The 26,963-nt window shown below is 55.0% G+C and overlaps 7 protein-coding genes across 7 annotated transcripts; 2 read left to right on the top strand and 5 right to left on the bottom strand.

The window, feature by feature from the left end:
* Nucleotides 1-663: 663 nt before the first annotated feature.
* Nucleotides 664-8,348, bottom strand: STU2 (Stu2p; the record flags this gene model as incomplete). Its single annotated transcript, XM_076681452.1, has 17 exons — nt 664-833; nt 910-1,034; nt 1,102-1,742; nt 1,805-1,904; nt 1,967-3,192; nt 3,256-4,610; nt 4,702-5,064; nt 5,168-5,380; nt 5,455-5,644; nt 5,740-7,064; nt 7,144-7,183; nt 7,242-7,527; nt 7,588-7,667; nt 7,746-7,823; nt 7,901-7,955; nt 8,021-8,217; nt 8,286-8,348. The coding sequence occupies 17 exons, from the start codon at nt 8,346-8,348 to the stop codon at nt 664-666; spliced, it is 6,507 nt and encodes a 2,168-aa protein (XP_076531415.1).
* A 440-nt stretch (nt 8,349-8,788) lies between these two features.
* JCM15063_004913 (glycosyltransferase family 15 protein) lies at nt 8,789-10,730 on the top strand (the record flags this gene model as incomplete). Its single annotated transcript, XM_076681451.1, has 9 exons — nt 8,789-9,122; nt 9,196-9,392; nt 9,455-9,590; nt 9,676-9,798; nt 9,865-9,961; nt 10,102-10,205; nt 10,301-10,383; nt 10,484-10,597; nt 10,674-10,730. 9 exons carry the CDS (start codon nt 8,789-8,791, stop codon nt 10,728-10,730), a joined length of 1,245 nt encoding a protein of 414 aa, XP_076531414.1.
* Nucleotides 10,731-11,080: 350 nt separating this feature from the next.
* Nucleotides 11,081-11,549, bottom strand: PET100 (Pet100p; the record flags this gene model as incomplete). Its single annotated transcript, XM_076681450.1, has 3 exons — nt 11,081-11,212; nt 11,322-11,428; nt 11,510-11,549. The coding sequence occupies 3 exons, from the start codon at nt 11,547-11,549 to the stop codon at nt 11,081-11,083; spliced, it is 279 nt and encodes a 92-aa protein (XP_076531413.1).
* A 350-nt stretch (nt 11,550-11,899) lies between these two features.
* On the bottom strand, nt 11,900-13,931 carry JCM15063_004911 (uncharacterized protein; the record flags this gene model as incomplete). Its single annotated transcript, XM_076681449.1, has 6 exons — nt 11,900-12,397; nt 12,473-12,666; nt 12,737-13,119; nt 13,183-13,589; nt 13,661-13,746; nt 13,808-13,931. 6 exons carry the CDS (start codon nt 13,929-13,931, stop codon nt 11,900-11,902), a joined length of 1,692 nt encoding a protein of 563 aa, XP_076531412.1.
* Nucleotides 13,932-14,667: 736 nt separating this feature from the next.
* On the bottom strand, nt 14,668-16,633 carry ZEO1 (Zeo1p; the record flags this gene model as incomplete). The annotated part of the gene is made up of 8 exons (XM_076681448.1): nt 14,668-15,108; nt 15,170-15,202; nt 15,282-15,314; nt 15,380-15,457; nt 15,520-15,639; nt 15,705-16,293; nt 16,396-16,544; nt 16,613-16,633. 8 exons carry the CDS (start codon nt 16,631-16,633, stop codon nt 14,668-14,670), a joined length of 1,464 nt encoding a protein of 487 aa, XP_076531411.1.
* Nucleotides 16,634-17,539: 906 nt separating this feature from the next.
* On the top strand, nt 17,540-23,415 carry RKR1 (ubiquitin-protein ligase RKR1; the record flags this gene model as incomplete). Its single annotated transcript, XM_076681447.1, has 11 exons — nt 17,540-17,974; nt 18,050-18,821; nt 18,882-21,149; nt 21,217-21,596; nt 21,673-21,841; nt 21,906-22,219; nt 22,277-22,330; nt 22,398-22,554; nt 22,618-23,060; nt 23,128-23,301; nt 23,362-23,415. 11 exons carry the CDS (start codon nt 17,540-17,542, stop codon nt 23,413-23,415), a joined length of 5,220 nt encoding a protein of 1,739 aa, XP_076531410.1.
* A 199-nt stretch (nt 23,416-23,614) lies between these two features.
* On the bottom strand, nt 23,615-24,514 carry JCM15063_004908 (huntingtin-interacting protein K; the record flags this gene model as incomplete). Its single annotated transcript, XM_076681446.1, has 4 exons — nt 23,615-23,731; nt 23,800-24,074; nt 24,176-24,295; nt 24,460-24,514. The coding sequence occupies 4 exons, from the start codon at nt 24,512-24,514 to the stop codon at nt 23,615-23,617; spliced, it is 567 nt and encodes a 188-aa protein (XP_076531409.1).
* Between the last annotated feature and the right edge of the window lie 2,449 nt (nt 24,515-26,963).

Genomic DNA, 26,963 nt, shown 5'->3' with positions numbered 1-26,963 from the left:
TTCCAAGCGCGTCTGCTCGAAGCTGAAGCGCAGAGGCGAGCTGATGCTTGTACTGAACTGTTAGAGGGGCTGCCGTGTGGGCGTATCAGAGGTCAAGTCGAGATTGAGAGCAGGCGATGGTGATGAGGGAGGAGGGCAGCGGCTGCCGAGCTGCATAGAGAACCGCGCCGAGACAATGTTGGATCAACTTTCTCGACACGCGACGCGTTTCTCTGGCTGCCAATTTTTCCGTCCGACGTGTACATCTACTCTAGCTTAGAAGCCTTCATACGTAGGTACGTCTAGCTCGTTGACAAGCAGTCAAGATATCGAGGCCGAGAGAAAATGATTACTTGTTCAGGGAGACAAACGGGATCCTTCGAGGTCCTCTACAAGCTCGCCGAGCCGTACCTTGTAGACATGGTATACGCACTCCATTGGGGATCACTATGATGGAGAGCCTCGAATGAGCGGAAACATTCAACGAGATCCGTGCGGTCGTCACGTGCGCATGTTTCTGCGCTGCAATTACCCTACGACATCGCACATTCATCCCAATTCGAGCGCTTTAAGAAGCAAGGTATTGGCAAAATTCCGCTATGGTACGGGCTACAACAAGAGAACAGGTTTATCCACACTGCGGGGGGGAAAGAAAGACGAAAAGAACGAGACGAGGCCCTCAAATTATTCTTTATCGGAAACTCCGAACATTGACTTGAGCTCCGCCAGTTTCGCTTGCTGCGAGGGCGTACCGGTGGGAGCCGTGGGTCCCAGCGACAAGCGAGATGATCGGGTTGGTGTCCCGGGAGCGCCGAGGCTGGCAGCGCTTGAAGGGCGAGACAGGCGAGACGGAACTGATGCCAGTAAAGTCGCTTGAGCTTCGGGGAGTATTTTCAATAACGGAACGGGACAAGGAAAGATGGGACTCACCGCCACTCATGGGCTCAGAAGTGGGCGAGGTCGGAGTCTCGGTTTTGCGTTCTCGGTCGGCAGCTTCGAGATTCGCGAGGGCTCGCTTGAGGTACGTTTGGAAGTAGCTGCCAGTGCCAGCCATCCTGTCGTCATGGAGCGAGCGATCAATCAGTTAACGGTCTCTGGGGCAGTGAAAAGTTCGCTGCGTACCAAGTCGCAATACGCGCCGAAGCTTCCGGATGCTCTTTCTGGAATTCGTACAAGGCCGAAATACCGGACCTCGAATTGTTGGGATCGCCGATCAGGTCAAAGATTTCCTTGAGACGTTGATTGACGGCTATGTCAGTGCCACCAGGCGAAGAGACCTGAGGCGGAGCCGAGCCGTTTGAGGCATTCGAGTTGCTCGAGACACTGCGAGGAGCCGGAGCACCAAGAGCAGGAGACATGGTCGAGTTCCGCGACGCGACACTGCGAGCCGAAGCGATCGACGAGGTCGAAGGTTTTCGACCGAGGCCCTGAGAGCGGATCCCCGACTCTGCGGTGCTTCCCCCGTTCGGCTGCTGATTGGCCAAGCGGTACAGGTACTGATACACGAATGAGTTTTCGGCCGATTCGATTTCGTCGAGTTCGTCAAACACGCCGCCTTTGAGCACCGACACGACTTGTTGCAAGATTGTCTTGACAGTTCGCAAAGGCATGTCAGCGAGCGGAACTCCATCAGAAGACCGACGTCGCCACTCGGCCGGCGGAATGGTGACGAGGAATGTGTTGATATCGCTCAGAAGTCGAGGCGCGAGCAGCTGTTGTGTTTCGAGGCTCTCTTTGACTGTCTTGGATACTTTCCAGAGGCACTGTGGCGTGAAAGATGCCTCAGTGCGAGCAATGCATACCGAAAGCACTGGACGGAACACACCTTCATGACGAGCTCGGCGTACTTGGCTCGATCGGCCAATTCGGTCCCCCTCAAATCTCGCAGGTCAATCGTCGCATCCTGCAAGACGGTCAAGAGCGCGCTGCAACAAGGAGAATTCGTCAACCCGGATCGCATGACGCGCTGAGAACAGAACCGTCGCACCCGAAGCAGACATTCTGGTCGGCGTGGTGGAAAATGCGGATCAGGACCATGTTGAGCACTTTCGAGAGACTCTGTATCGGTTCGCTTGCAGGGTTGTCGGCCGTGTCGAGTAATCGTCCAGTCAGATCGGCGAGAAGTCCAGTGAGCGGCATCTTCGATACTTGTTGACTGAGCGTGCGCTTGTCAAAGAACGCCGAAAGCGTTTGCATGAGATGTTTGCACAATCGTAATTGAGCCGGGGGCGTCTCAGCAGAGAGGTCGGTGAAGCCGAGTTCCATCTTGAGTGTGATTGCGTCGATGAGTGCATCGGCATGTAGCAGGACGTGCTCGCTGTTTTTGGTCACCTCGCGCGTGATCATTTTGAGTACGTCGGCACAGGTTGCAAAATCGTCGGTGCCGAGCGCGTCGATCAGAGATGGCATATCGGTAACTGATTCCGACATGAGATCGTCGTCGGTAAAGGCCGTCGAAGCGATCGAGGACGGATTGGATGCGATACGAGATGAGGTGGGCGCTGTAATTCTCGAGCCGAATCCAGGGGCGGGAAGTCCCGACGCAGATGAGATACTCTTGCGGGGCGTGTGGCCAGTCCCGTTCGCTTCGCCTGCGAGAACGCTCTGCGGACGCTGCAGCCGTGAAGGGATGCCTCCAGGTCGAGGGATTCCAGCTCGACCCTGCGAAAGACCGAGTCCGCTACTCGAAGCGGCGCCCGGAGTGGGCGACCCTGGAGCATTCGAGCGACCGACAGGCGGTCGCAGTCCTCCGGCGCCTCCACCCGGGGTGCCAGGTCGATCGACGGGGGTTTGAGATCGAGCAGGAGGAGCGGGAGAAGCTACTCCGGCTGGCGTCGTGCGCTTGAGGCGCTCCTCGAGCATTGATCGATCTTTGGCCGGCAAAGGACCGACGGCTTTCCAGGTGGCATCAGGTCCAACGAGGGTGTACACAGCTCCAATAGCGTGCAAGGCTGCAGTTCTCGTCGTCGCATCGGGTTTCCCGATGAAGGAAGCGATGAGAGGCAGAGCTTGCGATGGAGGGTAGATTCGCACTCCATGTCGTGCGTAGAGTTGACCGAGTTCTTCGACACACTCGCTGCGCACGCGGGCGTTCTTGTTATCAAGGCCTTGTTCGAGGACAGTCGTGAACACCTTGCTGAAAGGGTACACCGAACAGATCGACTTGAAGATCGCTCGCACTCGTTGTCGAATCGTCTCTTTGCCATCTCCAACCTGGACGAGCGATGCCGGTCAGTCCATGTCTAGAGGCTCGTTGCACAATTGCAGCAAGCTCACTTTCGAGATGAGGCACGTCAGCAACGGCGTCGCTTCGTAGTCCGACATCTTGTATCCAGACTGTACGAGCAGGGGCATGAAATGATCGATCAGGTCGAGACACTTGACCGTAATTGTCGTGCTCGTCATGCTGATCCTCAACGTGATGTACTTGATGATCAGATCGAGGTTCGCGACGATGCGATCTCGCATCTCGTCGCCATCAATGTCGTACTGTGTCGCCGTAGCAGGGTCTTTTGCACATTCGTCCATTGCGGTCAATCCGGCGACAAAATCTCGTTCCGCGCTGTGATCAGTGCTGAACAGTTGCGCGTGCAGCGTAGTCGAGATTTGCGGAGCCATTTGCAACGAGAGCCATTCGACTTGATCTGCCCTCGGGGTACCTTCGATCGTCCATCTCATCGAACCTGTCTCTTTCTTGTGTCGTACGACTTTTGGATTCGGGTCCGAGCTTCGGAAAGGAGGCTCTTTGGCAACTGAAAGCGGAGCCGAGGGTGGACGAGAACTGGGCATCGCGCCTCGGAGACCACCGATCGAAGCTCGTGCTCGCAACGGAGCAAGTCGCGGCGGCACAGCTGATGTCGGTTCCTCGACAGCAGGAGGAGCGGCAGACCTCAGAGGTTTCGAAGTCGGTCGTAGTCCTGCGGGTGCACGTAGGGCAGCGGGAGTTGGAGCTGCAGGAGCTGTCGGCGCTGCGGGCTTCGTTGCCGCTGGCGGCGCGCGAGCATTCGATGGCGCGACAGATGAAGGCGGTCTGGAGGCAGCGGCGGGCGCGGCGGCAGCCGGTGGGGGAGCTGCAGGAGAAGATGCTGCCATCATGCGAGCAGCCTCGACAATCGGCAGAACGGTGGATCTCGAAGCAGGCTTGAGTTTGTTGACCGCGTCCATAACTTGTCCATACCCCGCACTCGAGATGACAGTCGGTAGAACGGCCGTGGCTGATTTCCTCACCTCGGCATTGCGATCCTCGAGGCACGACAAGATCGACCCCGAGAGTGAACCGAGTTCGAGTCCAGCAGTCGCGTTCGAATCTTTGAAGCGTTCTTCGAGCCAGGCGAGCAGTTCTTTGCGCTGGAGCGGGTTGTTCGCATCGAGCGGTTTGTCGAATGCCGAGACAAGAAACTCGAGTCCTGCAGCATCGGCCATGGCTGTTAGGGTCGTAATTCCTCCAGCTCGAATGTTGGCCTTCTGATCAGCGAGCACTTGGGATACTGGAGGTGTGAACGTCCGACCAAGCTTCTCTCCGAACGGTTTTCCCATGCCCGTGGCGATGCGAGTGACGATATCGAGCGCAAGGAGCTGGATAATTTTGTTGCTGTCGGTGATGCGACTTTTGAGGGCATTCGCAAGGTCAGCTGTCAGGGAAAAGACAACGATCCATCCGTAAGGTCAAACGCTGTATCGAGTCATTCCTTTCTGTGAGAACAATGGAAAAGAGATACTCACGCAAAGCTGAAGGTTTGAGGCGCTTGTTCGCTTCGAGGGTGTCTCGAATGTTTTCGAGCGCTTCTTTCCTGACCTTCCAATTCGCATCGCCACTTGCCTGCACTGTCGCGCCCGACACCAACCGATCGAAATCGACTCGAGGGAAGAGTTCGTCCATCGGATCCACCTCGTTCGAAGCGGAAACGGCACTACCCGCGCCTTTGCCTTTCGATCCTGTACCGTTCGCGACAGGAGCAGCTGCAACGACAGTGTCGGTACCGACACGAGTCGGCTCCGGAGCTGCTTCATTCGATACTTTGTCGAAATCGGCCTCGATAGTTGATAGTAGTTGCGGGGTCAGGTCCGACAAGAAACTCGTAATATCTGAAGGAGCGCGCGCGAGAACGAATGCAAGTTCAGTTTGAGGCGTGTTTTAGAATCGCCTATTTCGAGCGTAGGAAACGGGAGGGATGGGGAAAAAGCTCACTCGGTCCAACAAACAACCTGAGAGTGACCAAAGCTTTCGTCGCTTGAGTTCTGACGGCCGCGTTCGAGTGTTTCAATCCGACCTTCAAAAACTCGATCAAGTCTCGGACGGCGAGTCCACCCGCAATTCCGAAATCCCGCAGGGCTTGTTCGACAAAGACGTAAGACTCTTGCAGTGTTTTCGGAGCCTTCTGTTTCGACATTGGATCGTACGCTGAATCGAATTAACAAGGTCAGAGAGTATGGACAGGAGCGTGAGTCCAGAAAAAAAAGGAGGGAGGGTCGCACCTTGGGACAGGACGAAGCCTAGACTACTTCGTTCGGCGAAGCTAACGATTGCATCACCAGCTGGTTTCTTAAGTTTGATGTCACCGAGCTTGTCACAACAGATTGGGATCGCAACGGCGGCACAAGCCTTGGACCAGCTGGAAGACCCCTGCGCAAGTTGCTGGAACAAACCAAACATCTTACCCGAGACCTGAGCGAGCGAAAGATAAGGAACGGTCAACTATCAATTCAAGCTCGAATAACCTCGTGACTGGCAAAGGAGAAGAAGGGGCAGGGGAGACTCGCCTGGAAATTGGATTCTTTCGGCCCCGGTTTCCTACCGACCAACCATCGAACGACAACTTCACTCTCACATTCCGATCCTTCCGGAGTCTGACACCACTCTGTCAATTTCTCGATCGCTTCGAGTCGGACTTTCCAATTCGAGTCGGCCAACATGGTGACGAGGTTCTCTGGAATCGCGTTCTGCGTCTCGACGAGGTTCTCTGCCGCTTCTTGCGAAAACTTGTACCGCAGGGGTTCCGAAGGTTTCGCTCCAGTTGCAGAAGCTGGAGCCGCAGCAGCGGGAGTCGGTCGAGCGGTCGAGGTAGGTTTTTTCGTAGCGGGTGGTGGTGCCGAAGCAGTCGCGGGAGTAGGTGCTGCAGGTTTCTTGCTCGCGAGTAGGCGAGCAGGAGGACCCCGAGTCGGTGGTTTCGAAACGGGAGGTTGCTCAAGTTCTTCGAAACCCGATGCTGATGGTGCTGGAGTAGGTTTCGGTTCCGGTTTCGAGGCGGTCGAAGCGGTGGGTGGTACACGAGCAGGTGGAGGTTTTGTAGCTGTCGAAGCAGAGGGAGGAGGAGGTTTCGGAGTTGCGCCGATGGTTCGACCATCTCGACATTTCGTTTCGGCCTTGTCGAAACATTCCTTGACTTTGTCCATGCGCAAACTGTCGACTTCTCCCACGAGGCCGCCAAACATCCTCTCTCCCAAGACTCGCATGAGATGACCCATGACATCGGCAGTCGCGAGTCGAACCTGACCATCGGAATCTTCGAGACTCTTCTTGAATGCTTCGATCAAGGTTGGCAAATCCGATTTCGGTGGTGGTTGTGCCGTACGTTTGAGACATCGAGTGTAGAACAAGAGAGTTTGCAACTTGATCGAAGGGTTCTTGTCCTTGACAAACGTGAGAACGTCTTCCGTGAAGTCGGCGATCGAACATCCAGTCGCCGAGTACACCGCATCGAGCGCATTCCCAAGTGCGTCGAGCACGTTCTGCTTCTTCTCTTTTGTGCGCGCCAACAATCCCGTCGTGATGAGCGATTTGTACGGTTTGAAATCGAGTCGCAAGCCTTGTGCGAGCTTGTCGATCGCCTGAGCCGCGAGCACGACGCACAAGACATTCGCATCTGTCATTCGTCCGTTCAAAGCGGTCACGAGGTCGGCATAGTCGGCAGACGGATCGTACTTGAGGGACGAGTTGAGCACCTGGAGCAAAGGCTCGAGGGCGAGCTCTTTGCGATCTTTCCATTTCGAAGAAGCGAGATGAGTGTAGAAATCGGCTGGAAGGGCAGTGACGATCGGGATTGCTGTAGCGAGGTCATATGGATCGATCGCTTCGGGTTCCAGAGCTGTTCAGAGGCGAATCGTATTCGGGGCATAATTCAGCTCCTGCCTGATCGATCGAATGGGAAAGGGTCCAAGCAGGACTTGCCTTGCTCATCTTGCGATTGATCTCCCACTGTTGCATCTGCATCATGTTCTGAATTTCCAGCGGCGCCCTCGAGAGCCCCTTGGGCCTCCTGCACCTTCATGTCCCTCTGCATCGTCCACGTGAACCGGGAGGCTTTCAATTTGCCATAGCCGAACCCTTCGAGTTCTCCTCGATCGCTCTTGTCGAAATTCTCCTGAAGCTCCTTGACTTGGACCGGTTTGAGATCGTTTAAATGAGGTGCGAGGGCAGGACCAAGGTAGGAATGGAGGGACAGGCACAGGAGCGAGCCTTCAGACCGAACGGTTTTGTCGGCATGGGCAAAGATTTTCGGGAGGACTTGCAAGATCGGTTTCAGCGAGACTGCTTTCGGACCGAAAGAGCTGAAAGGAATAGACTGTTAGGGGTATCTAGTGACGACGAGAGGCAAAGGAAAGACTGACTAGACGAGATCTTTGAGGGTCGTGACACATGCTGCCACGATTTTGGGTTGTTTCGCGTCAAGACCAGGAATAATGTCTCCCTGTGAGTTTTGCATTCGACGTTGAGCAGATGCACGGGCACAAGCGAGCTGGACAAAGGGTCAGGTGGGGAGACTCACGATGACTCCTTCTGCCATGTCTTCTTCGACTTGGGCATACAGCAGACACAGCTCGATGGATTTCTGCTTCGTCGAGGCCTGTTACGCGGCAACAATGCCAACGGATGAGCACGGAATTGACGAGACGAGAGGGTGAGAGATAGGTCAAAACTCACCCTTGCCGAGCCGAGGCATTTCTCGACGAGACTCGGTACAACATCGCTCCGCGTCCTGAAACGAGCAACAAGAGTCAGGAATCAGGCCGGCAGAATTGCAGGCAGAAGGCGTTTCCGCACCTAGCGAGAGATTTGCCGCCCATCTCGACGAGTTTGGCGACGGCCTCGACGGCCTTGTCCTGCGCGACGGCGTTGTTGTCCCTGACCCATTCTCGGGGTTCGATCCAGGGTTGACTGAAGAAGGAGTCGTCCTCGTCGATCGTCTGGGACGCTTGTTGGATGATGGCCGTGTACGCCGACACGCGCGCTTTCCACAGCTGAGATGCCCGCGTCAAAGGGTCAGTCTGGTTCGCGATAATGGTCGAGAGGGACGAGCGAGACTGACCTTGTTGGCGAGCCTGTCGGGGATCGCTTGTTGTTCAAAGTCGTCGGATGCTGCGCCGTCCATCGTGACCGCTCAGAGAGTCGATTGGTCTCTCGCGCGCTCGCGTTAGAGCCGCACAATCTGAGAGCGCTGATGGATACAGTCGGAGATGGTAGTTGATTGCGAGGTGAGGCAAAGTGGATTTGTTCATTCAATCCACACCACGCGTCTCCGACTATCGCCCGGGACAATCCAGCCGTGATCGAGCCGTGAAACGGCTCACTCTCGACTCGATCTGACGCGTGACCGAACAGGTCCGAGTTCTGTGCGACTGGTGCTCGACGCTCTCGGGTCGCTCGCTCTCACAGTCTCGGCTTTAGCTTGCAGCCGCCAGTCTTGACCGCCAGGATCTTTCGCAGTGTCGATATCTGCGACAGATAATCCCGAGGCGAATCTCACAGCTCTGCGTCGGGAAGCCATTCGTGTCAAGCAGCGCTCGCACCCCACATCCTCCGGAGCCTCAAATGCCACCAGTCACGAACCACCTGCGATACCTCGCACTCGCTGTGATCGTCATCATCACCGTGCTCCACTTTGGACTCTCGAGCACGTCGTCAACCTACGCGAACCACGTCTCGCTCGAAGCGGCAAAACATCGCCTACTCGGTTCCGGTGCTCGTGCGGTCGAAGTTTGGTACCGAGGGAATCGCATCCCGTCCTCGTCCACAGCTCGTCCCATCCCCGTTGATCATGTCGCAAAACCTGCGCACCAGCACGAGCGCATCAATGCAACCTTTGTCACCTTGGCCCGGAACAAAGATCTATGGGAATTGCTCGACTCGATGCGAGCGATCGAAGGTGCGAGCCCTGCTTCCCCCTCAAAGCTGTCAGAAATGACCTGAACTGGATTTTTGTGCCTCTTTGAAAATAGATCGATTCAACAGTCGTCTCGGACTCCACTACGACTGGGTCATGCTCAACGACGAGCCGTTCTCACCCGAGTTCAAACTGCACACGTCGGCGATCGCATCAGGTACGGTCAAGTACGGGTTGGTTCCTCCCGAGCATTGGGGGTACGGCTTCCCGAAAGGGATCAACTCGACCCTCGCCAACGAAAACATCCAAGAGGCAAGCGCAAATTCCAGATCTCACAATCATTGAGGAATTCAAACCGATTCGCTCTCACGTAGATGGGGAAGTTACCGATCCCGTATGGAGGTTCGATCCCTTACCGTAAGATGTGTCGCTACAATTCGGGCTTCTTCTTTGAACACGAGTTGTTGGCGTCGTACGACTATTACTGGCGAGTCGAACCCAACGTCAAATGTCAGTTCTCGCTCCCGGGTTTTTGTCCTCGCCCCTCCCTTCGCTTCATATCTCACCGAAAACTTGAGCCGTCACTTCCCGACAGTCTTTTGCAACCTGGATTACGATCCGTTCAGGTTGATGCAATCGAAGCGAGCCAAGTACGGCTTTGTCGTCACGCTGTACGAGTACCGTGAAACGGTCGCTTCTCTCTGGAAATACACCAAAGGTTCGAAGAAATCCGTCTCCTCCCTTTCTCACACTATACTGATACATCTTTGTGTGTATGTGACAGAATGGATGGAAACATTTCCTCAATACCTCGCGAAACCCAACATGCTCGATTGGATTTCGAACGATGGTGGACAAACCTACAACATGTGTCACTACTGGCAAGTCTCTCTCTTCTCACTTCTCTTCTCTTCTCGTTCTCTCTCTTTGCGATTTCGACATGCCCGGTAGAAGAAGAATTTCTACGGGAGAACTGGTCGACAGAGTCGCGATCTGACGTCGTTACTGGATTCTACAACAGGTCGAATTTCGAAATCGGAGCTTTGGATTTCTACCGTTCCGAGGCGTACAGGTCTTATTTCAGACATTTGGACGAATCGGGTGGATTCTTTTATGAACGCTTTGGTGAGCTCAAAATGGAGCTCCTCAGGGGTTTGACGTTTTGGCGGGCAAATCCTGCCAAGAAAGAAACTGACCATCGTTTTTGAAAAAAAAAAAAGGGGATGCACCGGTACATTCGGTTGCAGCGGCATTGATGCTCAAACCTTCCGAGGTTCATTACTTCTCCGATATCGGGTACAGGGTCAGTTCCTAAACCTGGTGGTCTCCTTTTCTCTCTCGTCCGTCCTGGAAAAAAAGATTGACATCGTAATGCGTTCGTTCTCGGGGTTGTTTGTTTCCAGCACGAACCGTTTCAACATTGTCCGATTGCGGTGTTGCAGAACGAATGTACCTGCAACGTCAGGACTGAAGAGAACTTTGAATTCCATGGCTACAGTTGTACACCGAAATGGAAGGTGTGTTCGCAAACAGGACTTTCTCTCTCCCGAGTAAAGAAAGAAAGAGAAACTGACTTAAAGGGAGACGACGTAGGAGATTGCTGGTTACCAATCACCGACTCCATTTCGAGGGAGGGAGTGGGCAAAATGATACTTGATACAGACACTCTCACGCTAGGATTATGAATATACTGAATATGAATATACTGAAAGAGTGTTCAGCCACAGATCAGAGTGTGACGAGGAAGAGAGAGGAAGAGAGAGAGACACAGGCAGGAACAGCCGGGAATGAATTCTGCGACTTACGTCTCTCGTTCGGGAGCGATCACTTGGATCCTCGCGCTGCATCAGGAGACTTGAAAGGGGTTTGCATTTGCGATATGAATGTACAGGGGAAGGGGACAACAATGCGTCTTGGGTCTACGATTCATACAACAGTTTTCGGACGTAAAAGGAGCTCCCATCGCTTCCTTTCCTCGTTCCCGGAATCTCAACGATATATCAAATCCTCTTGTCTTGCAGATCGACGCCAGCTGGTGGGGGCAACGGTTGCTGCTGCTTCTTCGCGAGCCTCTCGGCTCTCAATCTCGCGAGTTCGTCTTTCAACTCGGTCGAAGTTTGAGGAGGTTCAATCTGAGAGAATGTACCGGCAGAGATACAAACAGAATGTTCAGCTACTCCATCTCGGAGGAAGAGTTCGGAGGGAAAAGGGATCAAGGTTGGTTTGCGGTTCTAAACTCACCTGAGGAGTGTTGTCTTGTCTGTAACTCGCTCGCAAGGGACCGACGTACTTCTCGTACCAGTCTGGATCACCATAGTGCAACATGGCACACACTGGGAAGAAGACATCTGGAAGGAGAGCCAGATTCGTGAGATCGGGTCAGGGGATGAAATCCTGTATGGACCAACGAAGACAGGGTAGCGACTGACAGAGAGAGAACTTGAACAGCTCCAGTTGGGCGGGCGCCATCGCTTTGATCAGGGCGGATGCGGAACGAGGTGGAGAGCTGGCGAATTGCGATCCGGCGAACTGATGAGATATTTCGAAGACACCTTCTACTGTCTTCGGGCTCGCTACTGAACAAGGCAGAAATCAAATCGCAACAGCTTCTGTCGCGGGACTACAGTATCGATCATGAAGAGAAAAAATTCAGGAAAAGCGGGCGAAAAGGACGAGTGTCTATTGGTTCGAGAAATCGCTACTTCCTACAGCAGAAGAGAAGGCTGAAGAACATACAGGCATGAAAGGGATCATGGAAACGTGATACACACAAAGTGAATGAATAAATTAGGAAACGACGTTTTAGCATAGCAAATGTACTAGTAGCGCGCATTCCCTCCTGACGGCCACTGCTGTTGGGGCTGCGGGTAGCCTCCATATTGCTGCGGAGAAGCGTAGCCGCCATAACCCACAGGCGCAGAGTACTGAGGGTAATGGTAGTTGAGCTGAGGTTGCTGGTAATTGTAGTTGCTCGGGATCGAAGGAACTTCGGGAGCCGGCGAGTGACCTCCGTAGTAGTAACTGCCTTTCGAAGCGACCGAAGCCGCATCAAAGTCGCTGTGGGTCCTTTCGAACCTCGGCGGGAGGTTGACTTGAGACTCGGAGGCGTTCCCCCTGTTGTCCAGAGGTCTCGCTCGTCGACCTCCTGCTCCAGCTGGGGTAGTGTTCTTGTCGACGAGAGGGATCGAGTCGTTCAGTGCTTGTTGCTCCTTGCGCAACGCTTCTTTGCGTCGATCCTTGCGACGTGCGAAGCAGGTGCAGAATCCGACAAAGATGAACAGTGCGACTGCGCATGCGCCGATGATAATGCCTGCTTTCTGTGAATACGTGGGAGAGGAGCCAGTGATGAGCTCCCGGATCCGGAACCATGAGGAGAGAAACATAGCGCGTACTGCCGCTGTCGCCAATTTGCTCCACCAATTGCCGACCGCCGTATTTCCAAGCAAGCCACTACCGTTGCTACCTCCTGTGACTCCCTTTGTGTTGCCATTCTGGATGAGCATGTTCTGTCCGGTTGAGTAGGGAGAGTTGATGATCGTTCCAGCATTCGAGCCCATGACTCCGATCTGTCCGTTGCTATCGTTGGCTTGACAAGGCGTAACGCGAACAGAATTAGCACGACAGAATTGGACGACATCCGAAAGGAGCTGACTCACTACCGTAGATATAGGACGAGGCAACCGGGGCGCGTTCCCACAGACTACGCTCCCACAATCCGTCCTCGTCGAGGCTACGCTTCGAGGACGTTGTGTTACTCGCAACAAAGGGCAAGTTGGTATTGTTGTAGCATTGGATCGAGAGCCATTGCACCTCGGCGGCGAAATATCCTTGCGAACCCGTGTTTGACCAATTGATCATGCCGCCGGACCAGTCTATGGTACCTTGAGGCGAAGAAGAGATACCGGCAGGCCAGACCGAGAACTGAACGCGCGAGGGCGTTTGCGGGAATCGTCCGTTGTCGGTGTTCGACTTCAGAAGGGTACGGACAGTGCGCCCATCAATGGTCCAGTCGAGTCGGTCAGGAGTCCAATTGATCCCGCTGTAGCAGAGATGCTGTCAGGTTCGACAGACTGCATCCGAATACAAGAACGGGGAAATTTACAATACATGGAAAGTCGTGTCACGGTTTTTGGCGATAGCAGTTCCTCCGTTCTCGTAATTGTTCACGTCGCCCTCCCAATAATAGTTGTTCTGAGCCTCGGAAGTGTTGGCGGTCGTAAACTCCCAGTCGATTTCGTCCTTGACTCCCGACATGGTGATGAACGCTGTCACGACACCGGCCTGACCGACCGATTTGACCGATGCCTGGATCGTACCATACAGGACGTCCCGCGTGGTTGAAACTTTGGTCCCTCCACCCTTTTGCGATAGAACGAGCTGCAGCGTGTTGTCCTGCACGATCGGTTCGTTGCTCGTGTCTTGCACATCCACGACAAAGTCATATTTGCTCGCATCGCCGTTCCATGCAGAGCCGTTCATCAAGATGCGCGAGTCATCGACAAAGGTGTACTGAGACCGACACGCTCTACCACTCAGCTCGTCCCGCTGACTCCGCTGAAAGCGCCGCTAGAGGCACTCACGTTGTTCGACTGGCACATCGGTGTCGGTGCGCAGAAACCCTGCCCGTAGGAACCCTGAGGGTTGCACCCGGCTAAACATGCCAATCCTGTCGACGGAAGCGTGTCAGTCCAGAGCACGTTCCGATCGATGCCAAGATCGCGTCTTACCGCTCGAACAGTAGCCGAATTCTGAGCAGCAAGGCGCTTGTTTTGTACATTGGGATGCCCATCCACACGCTGCAGACGAGCTCGTGTGACCTCCGGCACCTCCCGCCGGAGCAGACTGAGCCATACTGGAGTCTGACTGCGCCATGAGAGCCACAAGGGTCGAGGACAACGAGAGTGATCGAGAGGAGGGTCGCGCTGAGACGAGGAGGGGCAGAGCGAGAGCGAGCATGGCCACCCGTGGCCGCCTGTGGCATGATAAGAGGTCAGGGCTATGTTTCATAAGTGATCCGCGGACGAGCGCCGTACCGTGAGGTCCGCATCACGTCAAGCAGAGAGTAGTGATCAAGCGTCGAGTGGAGGTTCCCCGGATTCAGGATCGGGCGGATGAGCTTCGGGACCACACGCACGCAGACGCGGACGCTGATAAGGTTGTCGGTGCTGATAGACAAGAACCGAAGTGAGGTTCAAGGTGATCGGGAGCTCCGTGAAGTCACGGTTCCGCGTATTACTGCGCGGCGGCGCGGCGCGCGCGCACTTCGCGTTCTCGATTATTATGATTTGACCATGCCCATGTGACTCGCTCGAACGAGTTGCCAGTCAGAGTTTCGCCTCCCGTCGAAGCTCTTCAAGCCATCTGTGACTGTACCCGCAGGGGGCTAGAAATGCAGGCAAATATCGTTTACAACACAGGCGATGACGCTCAGGGAGGGAAAGCTCGATCTCGACTCGCTCGTCCCGGACACTTCGCGTAATACGAGGAATTAGAAGAGTTACTGATCTTGTGTGTGCATTATGTCCTACAGGATGAGAAGTACTACTGGAATAAAAGGTGGTCATAAACGGAAGGGCGGAAAAGTCTTTTACAGTTTTTTGGTTTGGTATTGAGCCTCCTGCGCGCCCTTCTCAACGCCTCGCTCAGCTGCGAGCAGGCCATCCTTGACCGTGTTCTTGCCATCCTCGGCCTTCTGCTCCGACCAGCTCAGCCAGCTCTTGCTTTCCGACTTGACCTTGGCTTCAGCTCGGTTCGCCGCGCGCGAAGCATCGTCGGCAACGTTCTCAGCGGTACCCTTGGCCGAGTCGAGTGCGCGACCGGCAGCGTTCGAAGCATCGTAGTAAGCCGAGCGAGCAGAGTTGGCAGCTTCTTGCGCCGACTCCTCGACGCGTTGAGCACCTCGTTGCAGAGGGGCGGCAAGCTTGCCGACCGCGTCGCGAGTGGTACGGTCAACATCGTCGGCAGCGTTCTCGAACGAGCGAGACACAGAGTTGGCGGCGTCCTTTGCTTCGGACTTAACATTGTAGTACTGCAGGGGCAATATCGTCGTTAAGGGCTTGCCAGGAATCGCTGCCAAGAACAAAGCTCACGGTATCCTTTGCCTCAGACTTGGCATTGTAGTACTAGAGACTCGAGATGAAGGACGTGTCAGTTTCGTTGGCCGTGATATCAGGTTTGACAAACCGAGGCAGAGCAGCGCACAGTGTCCTTGGCGTCAGCCTTCGCGCTGTAGTACTGTAAATCGAGAAGAAGACCCAATCAGTAAATACAAAAGTCTTCGATTCAAATGCAAAACTCACGGTATCCTTGACGTCCGACTTGGCATTCTCGTATTCACGAGCGGTTTTCTTCTCGCCCCACGAGAACCACGACTTGGTCTGTTGCGACACCTTTGACTGTCAGCGGCAGATCCCATTCAAGATACGCCAAGATGGCTCACCTCGTTCTTAGCATCATGGGCAGCACTTTGGGCATCGCGGCCAGCGTTCTTGACCGAGCCCTTAGCCGACTCGTACTGGGCAGAAGCGCGGTTCACAGCCGAGTTGATGAAGTTTTCGCCCTGTTCCCGGAAGACTTGTCAGTGATGCCGTAGGAATCGCGATGGGAGCGAGCGCAACAGCGCACCTCTCGCTCGTAGCGACCGAGACTGATCTCGGCTTGGCTCTTCCTCAAGCCAGATCCGGTACCGAAGAAATCAAAGAGAGGGTAGCTCTCGAGCGTGGTGGTGTAATGGCCCTTCGAGCGGAGGTACTCTTCAACTTGCTCAACGCCCATCTTGCCATCGGGCGAAGACAAAGCCTGCTTCCAGCGGACGATCTCGTTCTTGACGCCTTCGCCGTGTCCATGCCACGCGTCCTTGACCTCTCCCTTGAGCGATCGACCCCAGCTCGCGGCGGTATCCTTGACATCCTCAACGACACCCTGAACCTTCGAGGCAGCCTCATCGGCGGTGCTCCGGCTACCGAGGCCGAGGCTGTCCGACCACGAGCGCGAGGGAGTAGCAGCATCCTTGGCGCGCTCGAGCTCGCGGCGACTCGCGGAAGCGTCGACGAGAGGAGCGGACGACGTGCGAGGTCCGGCGCGGAACTCGTCAATCTCGTTCTTGACTCCGCGCTCGAGCTTGCGGGCATCGTTGGCAGCAGCGGCTTTGGGGTCATCGAGAGTTGCGTAGTAAGCACCGGCCCCTCCGAGAGCGACAAGGAGAGCGATAAGCCTGTCGAGGCGAGCGTCAGCTTTCGAATTGACAGGACTCGCTTTGGCTCTCTCTGAGGAGAGCAAAGAAGATGAAGGGAAACAAGACGGAGTGATGACGCACGGGAGTTTGCTTCCTCCGGACTTTTGAGGTCCAGGAGCTTGATAACCGCCTTGTCCGTAGCCAGGCGCGCTGCCAGCTTTCAAGGGGTGAGCGGCAGGGACAGGGCGTCCGGTGGGCGCAGCGAAGCGGCGCGCCGAGGAGTTGATCATCTGGGCAACAAGAAGTGGGGGATTTTAGCCGCGATCGCCATGCAAGAACTCCAAGGCGGGATACGTACAGATTGAGGCGAAGGACGCATATTGATTTTCGAGTGAAAGGTATGGAGGATGGAAAGAGAGCCGTTTAGCAACGGGCCACGGCAGAGCGAGATCGACCGCAAACTTCGGGAACTCATGTCGTCATACATCGATTCGAGATCTTCCGCAGCTTGAGCTTTCAGCTAGGATATGTACGCCTGCCTCTTTTCCTAGCTTGATTCAGTCTTGAGAGATGCGTCTAACGAAGCGGCAGGAGCGCCCGAAGACTGGCTGGGGACAAAGCGCTTTCTTCGTACCTTCTCAAGTGAAGTTTAGGGGGGTCGCTTGTCGCCTCACGTGCGAGCCGCTATCACTGCAGAGGTCTGGAGCTGAGCTCGTGGGCAGAAGGGCCAAGAAGAGATACTGCTGGTCATACTGCGCCCAGAACCACAACTAGCCATACAGCGCTTAGACAAACGGCTCAGTGCACGGCTCAAGCGCTCAAGGACTGCTCGCAACTTCTGCAATTCTTCAACGTAGTGTCAATCAAGCACGATCCAAACTGGATGCGCTTCTATACGACCTATGACACGAGAAACATCAAGACTTTGCTGAATCCAGCAGGTGCCTGGTACCGACGTCGCACTCGATCATTGGCAAGCTTGCACGGTCAGTGGTCATATACGACGGTCTAGTCCATATTGCCGCCTCTGTGCCGAAGTGTGCGCAGTTATAGAGGACGGCCAAATGGCCTGTTACAAGGTGTCCGGACTCCGATATCTCCGGCGACTGTCTTCCTAAATTTTGGTCAGAATCTCAAAGTCCGTTTGATTAGCTGAGAACGCTCCAGGATTGCCTATCAAGTTTATGCTGGATGCCTCGAAGTGAGACGAAGTCTACGCGAAGACGATCGATGATGTCAAAAGTCTCTTCGCTCATCTCACACGACTCCGGCTCAGGCATCAGACATGGCCAAGTCCAAGTCGTCTGCATCTTCCGCCACCCGCAAGAAGCAGGCAGCCAAGCAAGCGAAAAAGAAGGGTGCGACGGAGGAAGAGTTGAACCCTTCCCACACGCCGCAGAAGGCGCAACGCGGCCAGAAGAAGCAGAAGAAGGACAGGTTCGCACCAAAGATCAAGTCTTATGTGCCGCCGCCTCCCCCGCCGAAAGGCGCACCCGATCCAGTAGACGTCTACCTCATCTCTCGCGGCAAGCAGATCGATCCCGAACTTGTCGTCGTTCTGCGGCGGCTCGCCAAGAAGGACGAAGCGACCATAGGCAAGGGAGTCGATGCTTTCGAGAGTGCCGTTCAGGAAGTATTGAGGCGAGAGCGAGAGCAAGAGGGAGAAGACTGGGAACGAGAACTCAAAGAGGAGGAGCTGCTCGAGTGCATCGCAGTTTGGGTAAGCATAGCTATATAGCTCCAGCGTTTCATCATTTGGGAGCTGATCGCAAAAGGAACCTTCGAAATTGCTCAGGCGCACCACTTCCCGCGACTTGCGCTGCATCCTTCGCGTCGACTACGTCTTGCTGTACACTCTCTCCACGCGCTCTTATCGTCGGCATCGACGCCATTACTCAGATACACCCGCAGCGCATTGCTCTCGTCCCAGTGGACAGACCAGCCAAACTATGTCGGTGCGTGGTGCGTTTCAGCATTCGACAGCGACCGCACGGTTCGAAATCAAGCCTATCGCACGTGGGAAAGCGTACTATCTCCAGCGACCGAGGCCAGTGAAGGCAGCGACGCCGAAGGAATCAACCTCGTCGAACAAGCAGAGGCAATCACCCAATTCGCGTTCTCCCTCGTTCTCGGTTCACCTCAGAGCGACACCTCGGGGTCCGACACTCCTGAAGATCCCGCTTTTCTGCGAACTTCCGCCATCTCAGCTCTCGTGTACTTGTTGCAGAAATTGCCCACGCCGCTGCCTCTGGAGGAGGGGACTATCGAGACTCTCCTGAGCGAGGAGCTCTGGGAGATGCTCACCGTGAGGGACCAGGAGAAGACGGGCGAACGAGAACAGCCCAAGATGGTGCGCAGGGCGTTGTACGAGTTGCTGGGAGCGATCGCTTCCAGGCAGGAAGACTTGCTGATCGTCACGGGCAATGAGCGTACCGACGCAGAGGAGGACGCCGATGAGACAGCGGACGAGCAAAGCGACGAGCGATTGCGCGTGATTAGCTGTCTCGTACTCGACAATTGTTGGACGGAAGAGGAAGGGTGGCCAGGGATTATCGGATTTTTGAGGAGTTCGTGGAACGATCCTCTTTGCAAGCACAACGTTCTCGCTGACCCCGTGACTTTTACAGGATATCCGCAAGCCTGGACTCTAGCCGATAACGCGCTCGAAGCGCCAGCGAGCATTGACGGCGGCTCAATCGACGGAGACGAAGAAGAGGAGGAGGAGATTTCGGCGCAATCTGCATTCGTCCCGTCCCCCACCCTTCACCGGCTTCTCGCTCATCTATCTCTCGCTTGCTCGTCTCATCCTACCGCGCTGTACCCGACAATCTTGCTGCTGCTCTCAACGATTCCAGCATCGATCCTGCCTGTGACCGGTTCCAGCGCATCGCAAGCTCTCGGCCTACTGTTTGAAAACTTCTACGCCGCCTACGCCTCTCGAGCCGTCACGATCGGCGGTGTTCAGGCGAGCGAAGCGTGGCTCGGAGCGCTGCTCGAATGCCTCGTGTTCGAAACCTCAAAAGTCCAGGAAGACCAGCTTTCAGTCGCCCTATGTACGGAGTGGGTTGGACGCACTTGGAGAGCATTCTTGAATCTAGGCGAAGAAGCCAGCACGAGGGGACTCGCTTCGAGACGCACTGCGGAAGAATTCGAAAAGCTGTTCACGCGGCTCGCAGCGAGGGAGGACAGGAAGCCGTACGAGGCAGCTTGGATCAGTATTGAGGAGGACGCGAGCAGGATCTTCGCTGGCGAAGTACCAGACGCAAAATCCCTATCGGCGCTCGTGATGGCTTTCCGTGCGCTGTTGAGGTCTCCGTCGCAGGACGTTGCTCAGAACGGTCGATCACTCATCAAAAGGCAAGTTCTACACGCGATCACGGCGATTCGGCAGGGACAGGACGAGGGAAGAGAGGACATGCTTGGGTTCCTTGCCTCGGCCAAAGACCTTATCAAGGACGAGCAGGAAGTTCAGGAACAGCTGGATGATCTGTGCCTTCAACTTCTTCCTGCCTACATGCCCACCTCGGCTGCGAGTCTCTCCCTTCTCATCTCGCACATCGCGTCGACTTCACCTTCGTCCCGTTCGTCCATCTGGCACTCGCTCTTCGCAACGTCCCCGACTCCCATCGTGCTTCTGCGCCTGATCGACGCCGTCAAGCTTGCCAATATCTCCAAGCAATTGCCAAGCGCCGATCTCGACACCGAGGTTCTCAAGATCGCGCAGAAGGTACTGTCGGGGGCAGGTTCGCAAGATGAGCTCGAGACTCTGAGGAAAATCATGCTCGAACCGGCACCCTTCGTCGAACAGGCTGTCCCGAGTCGCCTCTGCGATCTCGCGGTCGACACTCTGGAGAAGATCGCCTCGCCTGCGCTTGCATCGTCCGCCGCACTGCCAACTTCCGCAGCACTTTCGCCACTTGTGCCGGCAACAGCCCTGCTTGCCCATTTCGCTCACTCGGCGAATGGTCCCAAGCAGCTTGGTTCATCTGAGCGGGCCGTGATCGGTCTCTTCCGGGTTGCCTATATTCTCCCGCTCTCTCGCATCGAAACTTCGATTCCTGGCGAAGCTGTCGCAGCGGCCCAGCAAGCTTGGCAGGAAATCGCTCGACACGGGAACGACACAGTTGTCGAGACAGTGATCGCCTCCCTCAAGGCGCAGATCGTTGATGTCGATGCGAGGCCCTCGGCGATTGAGACTGTGCAGGCAGCTTCTATTCTGCTACAAGATTCTCATTCGCAACGGTTTACATTGGACGATATTTTGGCGAACGAAACGGATCTACACGAGCTTTACAAGAAGATGGCGCTATCCGATCCGACTCCCGAGCTCTCTGTCGTTGTCCCGCTCGTCACCCTATCAGCTGCCGCCGCGCGGCCAGCACCTTCGAGAGTCGACTCCGCATACCTGACCGCCTACCCTCGTGCGCTCCTCGCCTTCCTCGACGTTGCCTCGCGCGATCACGCGCTTGCACGCAAGTCCCTCTGGGTTGTCCCACACCTTCTCCTGCTGTCCAATTGCGCTCGAGATGAATTGGCACTATCGGCATACTCGACGGGTATGTTCGGTCGAGCGATCCCTCAGGAGATCCTCGAGCGTTTGTTAGGCGCGAGCGAAGGCGCGAGTTCCTACTTCCTGAGTCTCGCATCAAATGCCCTGGCCGACGGATGGCACGCAAAAGCCGTGACTCATCTCAGGTCGAAGGAGGTGACAACAACAGACGATCAGCTTCTACGAGTACTCGATGGACTCGCGAGGGAAGCGCGAGGCACCGACGCGAAAGCATTCTATGCGCAGCGAGCGGTCTCGACAGTGCTCAGTTCTGCTTTGCGCTACTCGGAGGCGGGACCGCAAGATGCGGAGCGATGGCTAGCCTTTGCTCAGAATTTGACCTCTGGTGAGTGGTTCTCGACCAAAGATTCTTGAGCCCATCAAATTGCTCATCGATATGTCCCATTGAGTAGCTCCGGGTTTGGCTCGCGCCATTTTGCTGGCGATCAAGCCTGTCCTGCTCGAAACGCCTCGATTCGAACGATACCAAAATGAGCTAGCGGCTTCTCTCGCCGGCGTGCCAGCATCAAAACTCGATACAACAGGACTGCCTCTGCTGCAGCTTCTCCTAGCTACGGCACCTCCATCCGACGCACCCATCATCTTCCTCCCTCAGCAACGGACAATGTTCCTCATTCAAGCGATACAGAGATGGGTTGGCAGCGACGACGGGGTGCCGGAAGAAGCGAATGCTGCGGTCATCGAGCTGCTCAGTCACCTCGTCGCAATTATCCAAGACTTGAGCGGCAGTCACTGGGACCTCGTCTTCGACCTTATCGAATCGAATCTCGATGTAAGTTGCGTTTCTTATCTCTCGCAGTCACCTGACTTGGCTCTGACAAGCGTCGAATTGCGATTATTCTGGGCAGGGTGCCGAATGGGAGGAGCCGAGCGCGCTACCTGCCATCCACCAGTCGTGCCTTTTGCTTGCTCAGATGCAAGAGCTGTCGAATTCGAACAAGGAATTGCGGTCAATTGCGAAGAGCCGTGTTGAGTCCTGCCTCGAGCTCGTCCTGAAGCTCTTTGTTTCGCGCCCTGGTCAGCATGGATCTCGTTTATCGACCTATGAGTGTCTGGCTGACGACGTCCTTGCCGATGATAGTCTCCCAGGATCGGAACGACCCCCGCGCTGCCGTTGTCGCCACGATGTCCCGACTCATCCGAGACCTCCCGCCGAGACTCCTCACTATGGATAAATCGTTCGAGCAGCTTCTCCGCCTCCTTCAGGATCCATCGCTCGCTGTGCAGATCTCTTCTTTCAATCTGCTCCAGCGCGTCGTCCAGAAACATGTGGAAGATCTCGTAGTGGAAGTGGAGCTCGATGCGGAAGAGAAGATCGAGATTGAACTGCCATCGTCGCTCGTCAAGCTTCTCGAGGTTAAACTTGACGTCGACGAACTGGAAGATCCTTTCAGGGTGATGACCGCCGTCACTCGCTTCAGCTGCGCTTAAACTGACCACTCAATACTGCAGGCTTCCGCTTACCTACTCTCGTGGCTCACCACGTTTGCCTTTTTCGGGCCTGCCGTGAGTTGCATTCCGTTGTCACAAATATCGTCTTAAACAGAGATGCTGAAAACGCCACAATTTCCAGTCTCCTCGGCTTCGCTCCGCGTATCTAGAGCAAATCCGCAATCACGACCTCGTCGCCGCGTCGCTCCTTCCCTCGCTCTTCAGCCTCTTGAACCTGAGTGACAGGTCGCGACCGACAGAATTATCGCCATGGTCGGTTGATGACTTCCACCTCGAAGGTATGAGTGTCTTGTCCGATCTCTCTAGGACTGTATGCTGACGCTTTGCTTTACGAAAAACAGTCGTCGATACTCTGGACGAGCTCACACTGCCAGTCTTCGCCGCTCACGTCTACTATCGCTCACTGCAGGCTATACCTTCGCTTATTCGAGCATACTGGGCCTCTCTGCAGAACCTTCAGCTTTCGCGCACCATTCAGTCCTTCACCTCTCGCAACTTCTCGCCTCTTCTGATCGCCTCCGAGCTGTTTTCATTGCGGGATCCGTCATCCGAGACGGGCAAGCAATTGCGCGACAACGATGATTTCACCGTCAAAGTTGCGGCGGGCGCAAACGAGGTCAAATGCGTCTTTGTGGTCGACGAAGAGAGTATGGAGATTGGTATCAAGGTGCCGAGCGAGTTCCCGCTCATCGGAGTCGAGGTCAAGGATGTTCGCAAGGTTGGCGTGACAGACAAGCAATGGCGAGCATGGTTGCTCGCGATGCAGCAGGTCATCTCGACTCAGGTGTGTAACGATTTCTCCGCACGCGCATATCTTGACCTTTCCGCCCTGAACGCCTCCCAATTTGCAGTCTGCCGCGATTGCCGATGCTTTGGTTCTCTTCAAGCGCAACGTGACGCTTCACTTCGAGGGTGTCGAGAGCTGTGCAATCTGCTACTCGACAGTATCGACAGTCGACCGTTCCCTGCCGTCCAAGTCGTGCAAGACATGTGACAACAAGTTCCACGCGGGATGTCTCTACAAGGTGAGAATTGCGGACATGACTCGTTCCAGAAACGTGAAGCTGATATTTTCGCCACTGCAGTGGTTCCAAACGAGTCACGGATCGAGTTGTCCCCTTTGTCGTCAGATCATGTAGAAGCGGCCATGCCTGTAGAGGTGAATAGATCGTAGCAAAATGTAAATAACCAATCGGTACCGCGATTGGTGCCCGTAACCACATGAGAATGGCACCTGGTGAGCAACAGAGAGATTGCCGGGCTCTCGTGCGCCAGTTTGGAACCCGTCATAAGCGAGACTACATTTGTTGCATTGCGGAGGTATCAGTCCACGGGGACTCAAGCGAGAGCTTCGGGTACGGGAGCTGTCAGTTCGCCCAGAGTTGCGACGACGTCCCCCTTGTGGGCTCTGAGCACCCTAGCAGCCACATCCCGCGGAACATCGAGATTCGATGTCTGGCGAAGGCGAAAAGATCGTTATTTCGCGTACTTGCTGGAAATGATAACTGGCCAGAAGGACTCACAATGTAATTCAGGTCCTCCTTGTCCAGCTTGAATCCGCTTTCTCCGTTCGTGGCGGGCGCAGCCCCGCCCTCCACGGTCTCCTGGTCCGATTCTGGCTTCTTCTTTTCGATAATGCCAACTCTCGACGGAGCTTCTTGACCTTCTGCTACTGGTGTCGGTTCCTCGCCTAGAACGACAACCCGGAACGCCTCTTCGAACGCAGCCTGATCGTATCCTATCCGTTGAATTGATCCCCCAGGTGCAAGGATGCTCGCTGCAGAATCCGCCCAGTATTCTGCAACATCATGATGCATTGTGAGTCTTAGAATTGTCATGGATTTGAACGCGGGAACGTATCCGGAACAGGAGAGGCTGTTGTGAGAATAGGCTACTCACGGGTCAAGTTGGGTCTGATTCCCCGGCCGCTCCTAGTCATGCTCATTCCGACTCCAGCAGCTTGCGCCTGCGCCTGTTGTGCAGCGGCCTCTTGTTGAGCAATGGCGGCGGCAGCGGCGGCTACGAGATCAAGGTTCACGAATTGATGAGTTGAGGCGAGTTTGCAGGCAGGATCGCAGGGAGGGGAGGATAGGAAGAGGTTCGTTCATAGGTATGACAGGCAATACAAGTTCGTGTCATCAGATGGCACGGCAGATGACGGAGAATCGTGTGGGAGGACTGACCTTTGCGTCGTTGCGCGGCCGCGGTCGCGGCAGCTTTCGCTTTGGCTTTCAGCATACTGATGGTTGATCTGAAGCGGGTGAGGCAGACGCTGGTCGTGAACGCTGTGGACGGTGCTGTAAACGGCGCTTCGCGAACGACATTCGTTCAACCGCGGCGACTGCGTTTCGGGCATGCACATATCTTGTATTTCCCGCTTCTCTGCTGAGAATCTTTTCAACGGCAAAGGCATCTTCTCGGTGCAGCGATCAAGGCTCGGAGAATTGCATCTCGGTAACCTGTTAGTTGTGCTCGGAATTCCTCGGAGATTCGAGCGTCCCATGGCTGCAAGAGTTATCGTATATATGCGATTTCTATAGAGCTGGCTGAAGAAGCAAACGTCATGGCAGCGCAATAGACATTATCTATCCTGAGCGGCAATGACTTCTCGATCAAATACAGCTGGCGCACGTCCCTATAGCTACGCAGAATCGGTCTGGGAGTCAGTCCGAACAATGAGTAGCCGGGATCGCTGGCGCCGATGTCACTAGGAATGGAGCTCGGTGAGCATCGTTGATTACGTTAGAATGTAAGTGACTCGTACCACTTACGGACCACCTCAACAAAACAAGCCTGGTGAAATTGATCGTAATGAAGTACGTTCGGGAGATAGTTCTTCACGCCTGAAGGGGGAGGCTTAGGCTCAGCAAGTGGATACGAGTTCACGTTCGCGACAGCTGCAGGCGGGGACGAAATCCAGGAATACGTTCGTCCTTCTCAAATCTTCGCAGGCATCGTATCGATTCGCGACAAGTTCAGGGATTGTCAGCTAGACCGTAGACTGTTATCGACGTCAAGAGTACACGAGCGAGTGGTCAACTCGAGGCTGGATGAGGGGAAGAAGCTAAGGGAGCCAGGAACGTCACTAGCGTCATTCGCACGAACCTCTCGTTCGAGAACGTTCGCTCCTGTCTCTCCGTAACTCGGCGGCGGACAAACAGGAGCAAGGGGATGATGAGAGGGCTGACAGATGGCGATTCTGCTCTTGCTTCCCTTCTCTTCACTGCCCTTGAACCGCCACCATGGCTCATATGGCGGTGTCAAACTATTGATACTCATGAGTCCTCTCTGTCTTTCTCTCTCATTCTTGCTCTCTCTTGGCGGTCTGTCCGCTCCTCCTGACTCTCGCACCTTCTCCTCCTCACCCCCCGGGATATCCCTTCGCATCAACCTGCAGCGCAAGGATTTCTATGGCAGGGTGGCAGATCACGTTCCCGGAGATCATTCCGCTCGATATGCAGAGCGCCCTCTATGTCCAGCTCGCGCCTACGATGTCATTCCACTTCTTCATCGGCTTTCTCGCTTGCGGCTTCCACATCCTTCCTCCGCTCCGACAAGGAATGGACCGAAACGAAGACGCTACAGATGGGGGCTCGACCGCGAAACTTGAAGTGCGTTCCTCTCGTTATCAACAGCCGCCTCAGGCAAGCACTCATGTCTTCGCCACGACAGAACGAGAGAACCTTTTCAGATCTGCACCTTCACTCCGGAGGAGTCTTTCAACGTTGGCCTCGCTCAACGCAGCGAGAAAGTCTCAGACACCGATCAGAGCCTCATGCCTCGCTCGCCCGTTTGTGATTTTGATACGACGCGCTCGAAGTTCTCAGAAGAGATGGCAGAGGCGGGGAAGCGATCATGCAACCTTTCGGCAACAGAATCGGGCTTTCAAGCTCGAAGAGCCTCGGAACAAATGTCGTGTCAAGCCTACGAGATCTGAGTTCCACCCACTCTTGTCGTGCGCACGCTTGGTCCCGAAGGCACCGAAGATACGTGCGTTCCTGCCGCCGCCGAGGTTGAAGTGTCCGCGGTCGATGTCGGCGCGCACTCGCTTCCCCGCCTCTGCCATCTCTTTGGAAAATTTCGAGCGCGTCGTATCGATATTGCAGACGCGCGAGAGAAGCAGGACACCCTGATCGGTGCCTGGGAGTTTCTCGCTGCGTTGAGCGAGGCCAGCATTGAAAAACTCCTTCGCGTTGAAGGAATAAATCCCAGAAGGTTCTTCGCGTTTTGTCGCGACGAAGACATGTTGATCCACTCTTGTCCGCAGCTCCGCGGACCAGTGACGGTCACTTGCGTATTCAGAACAAAAGAGACTGGAGCCGAAGACCCTTTCCCCGAACTCATACAGACGTCCGTGTCGTCTGCTCTCTGGTTGTAAGGCTTTGCTCACGTTACAACACATGTACCCTTTATATATGTCTTTCTGATGAATCAATCTTGTCAATTGATTCATTCTGTGCTTTTTGGCTCAGTTGTCCACATGACGAAAGGTGTGGCGTTAGATTGGTGAGGTTGGCAGCTCAAATTTAAGCTTGTCCAGTTTTCGGACGCCAGGCGAAAATGTGGAAACGGCAATGAAAAGAGATGGTCGAAATTACAACGACGACGTTAAACGGGGTGCGAACAGTCTAATCGGGAATGTATAAAGAAGTGGTGGGACAAAAGCTAATGGATGGTCTGTCTCGAG

This window comes from Sporobolomyces koalae (genome assembly GCF_050403365.1).
Source record: "Sporobolomyces koalae JCM15063 DNA, S_koalae_JCM15063T_v1_ctg71, whole genome shotgun sequence".
Taxonomy (NCBI): Eukaryota; Fungi; Basidiomycota; class Microbotryomycetes; order Sporidiobolales; family Sporidiobolaceae; genus Sporobolomyces; species Sporobolomyces koalae.
The sequence above is the reverse complement of the archived record's forward strand: the minus strand, read 5'-3'. Positions and strand labels throughout refer to the sequence as shown.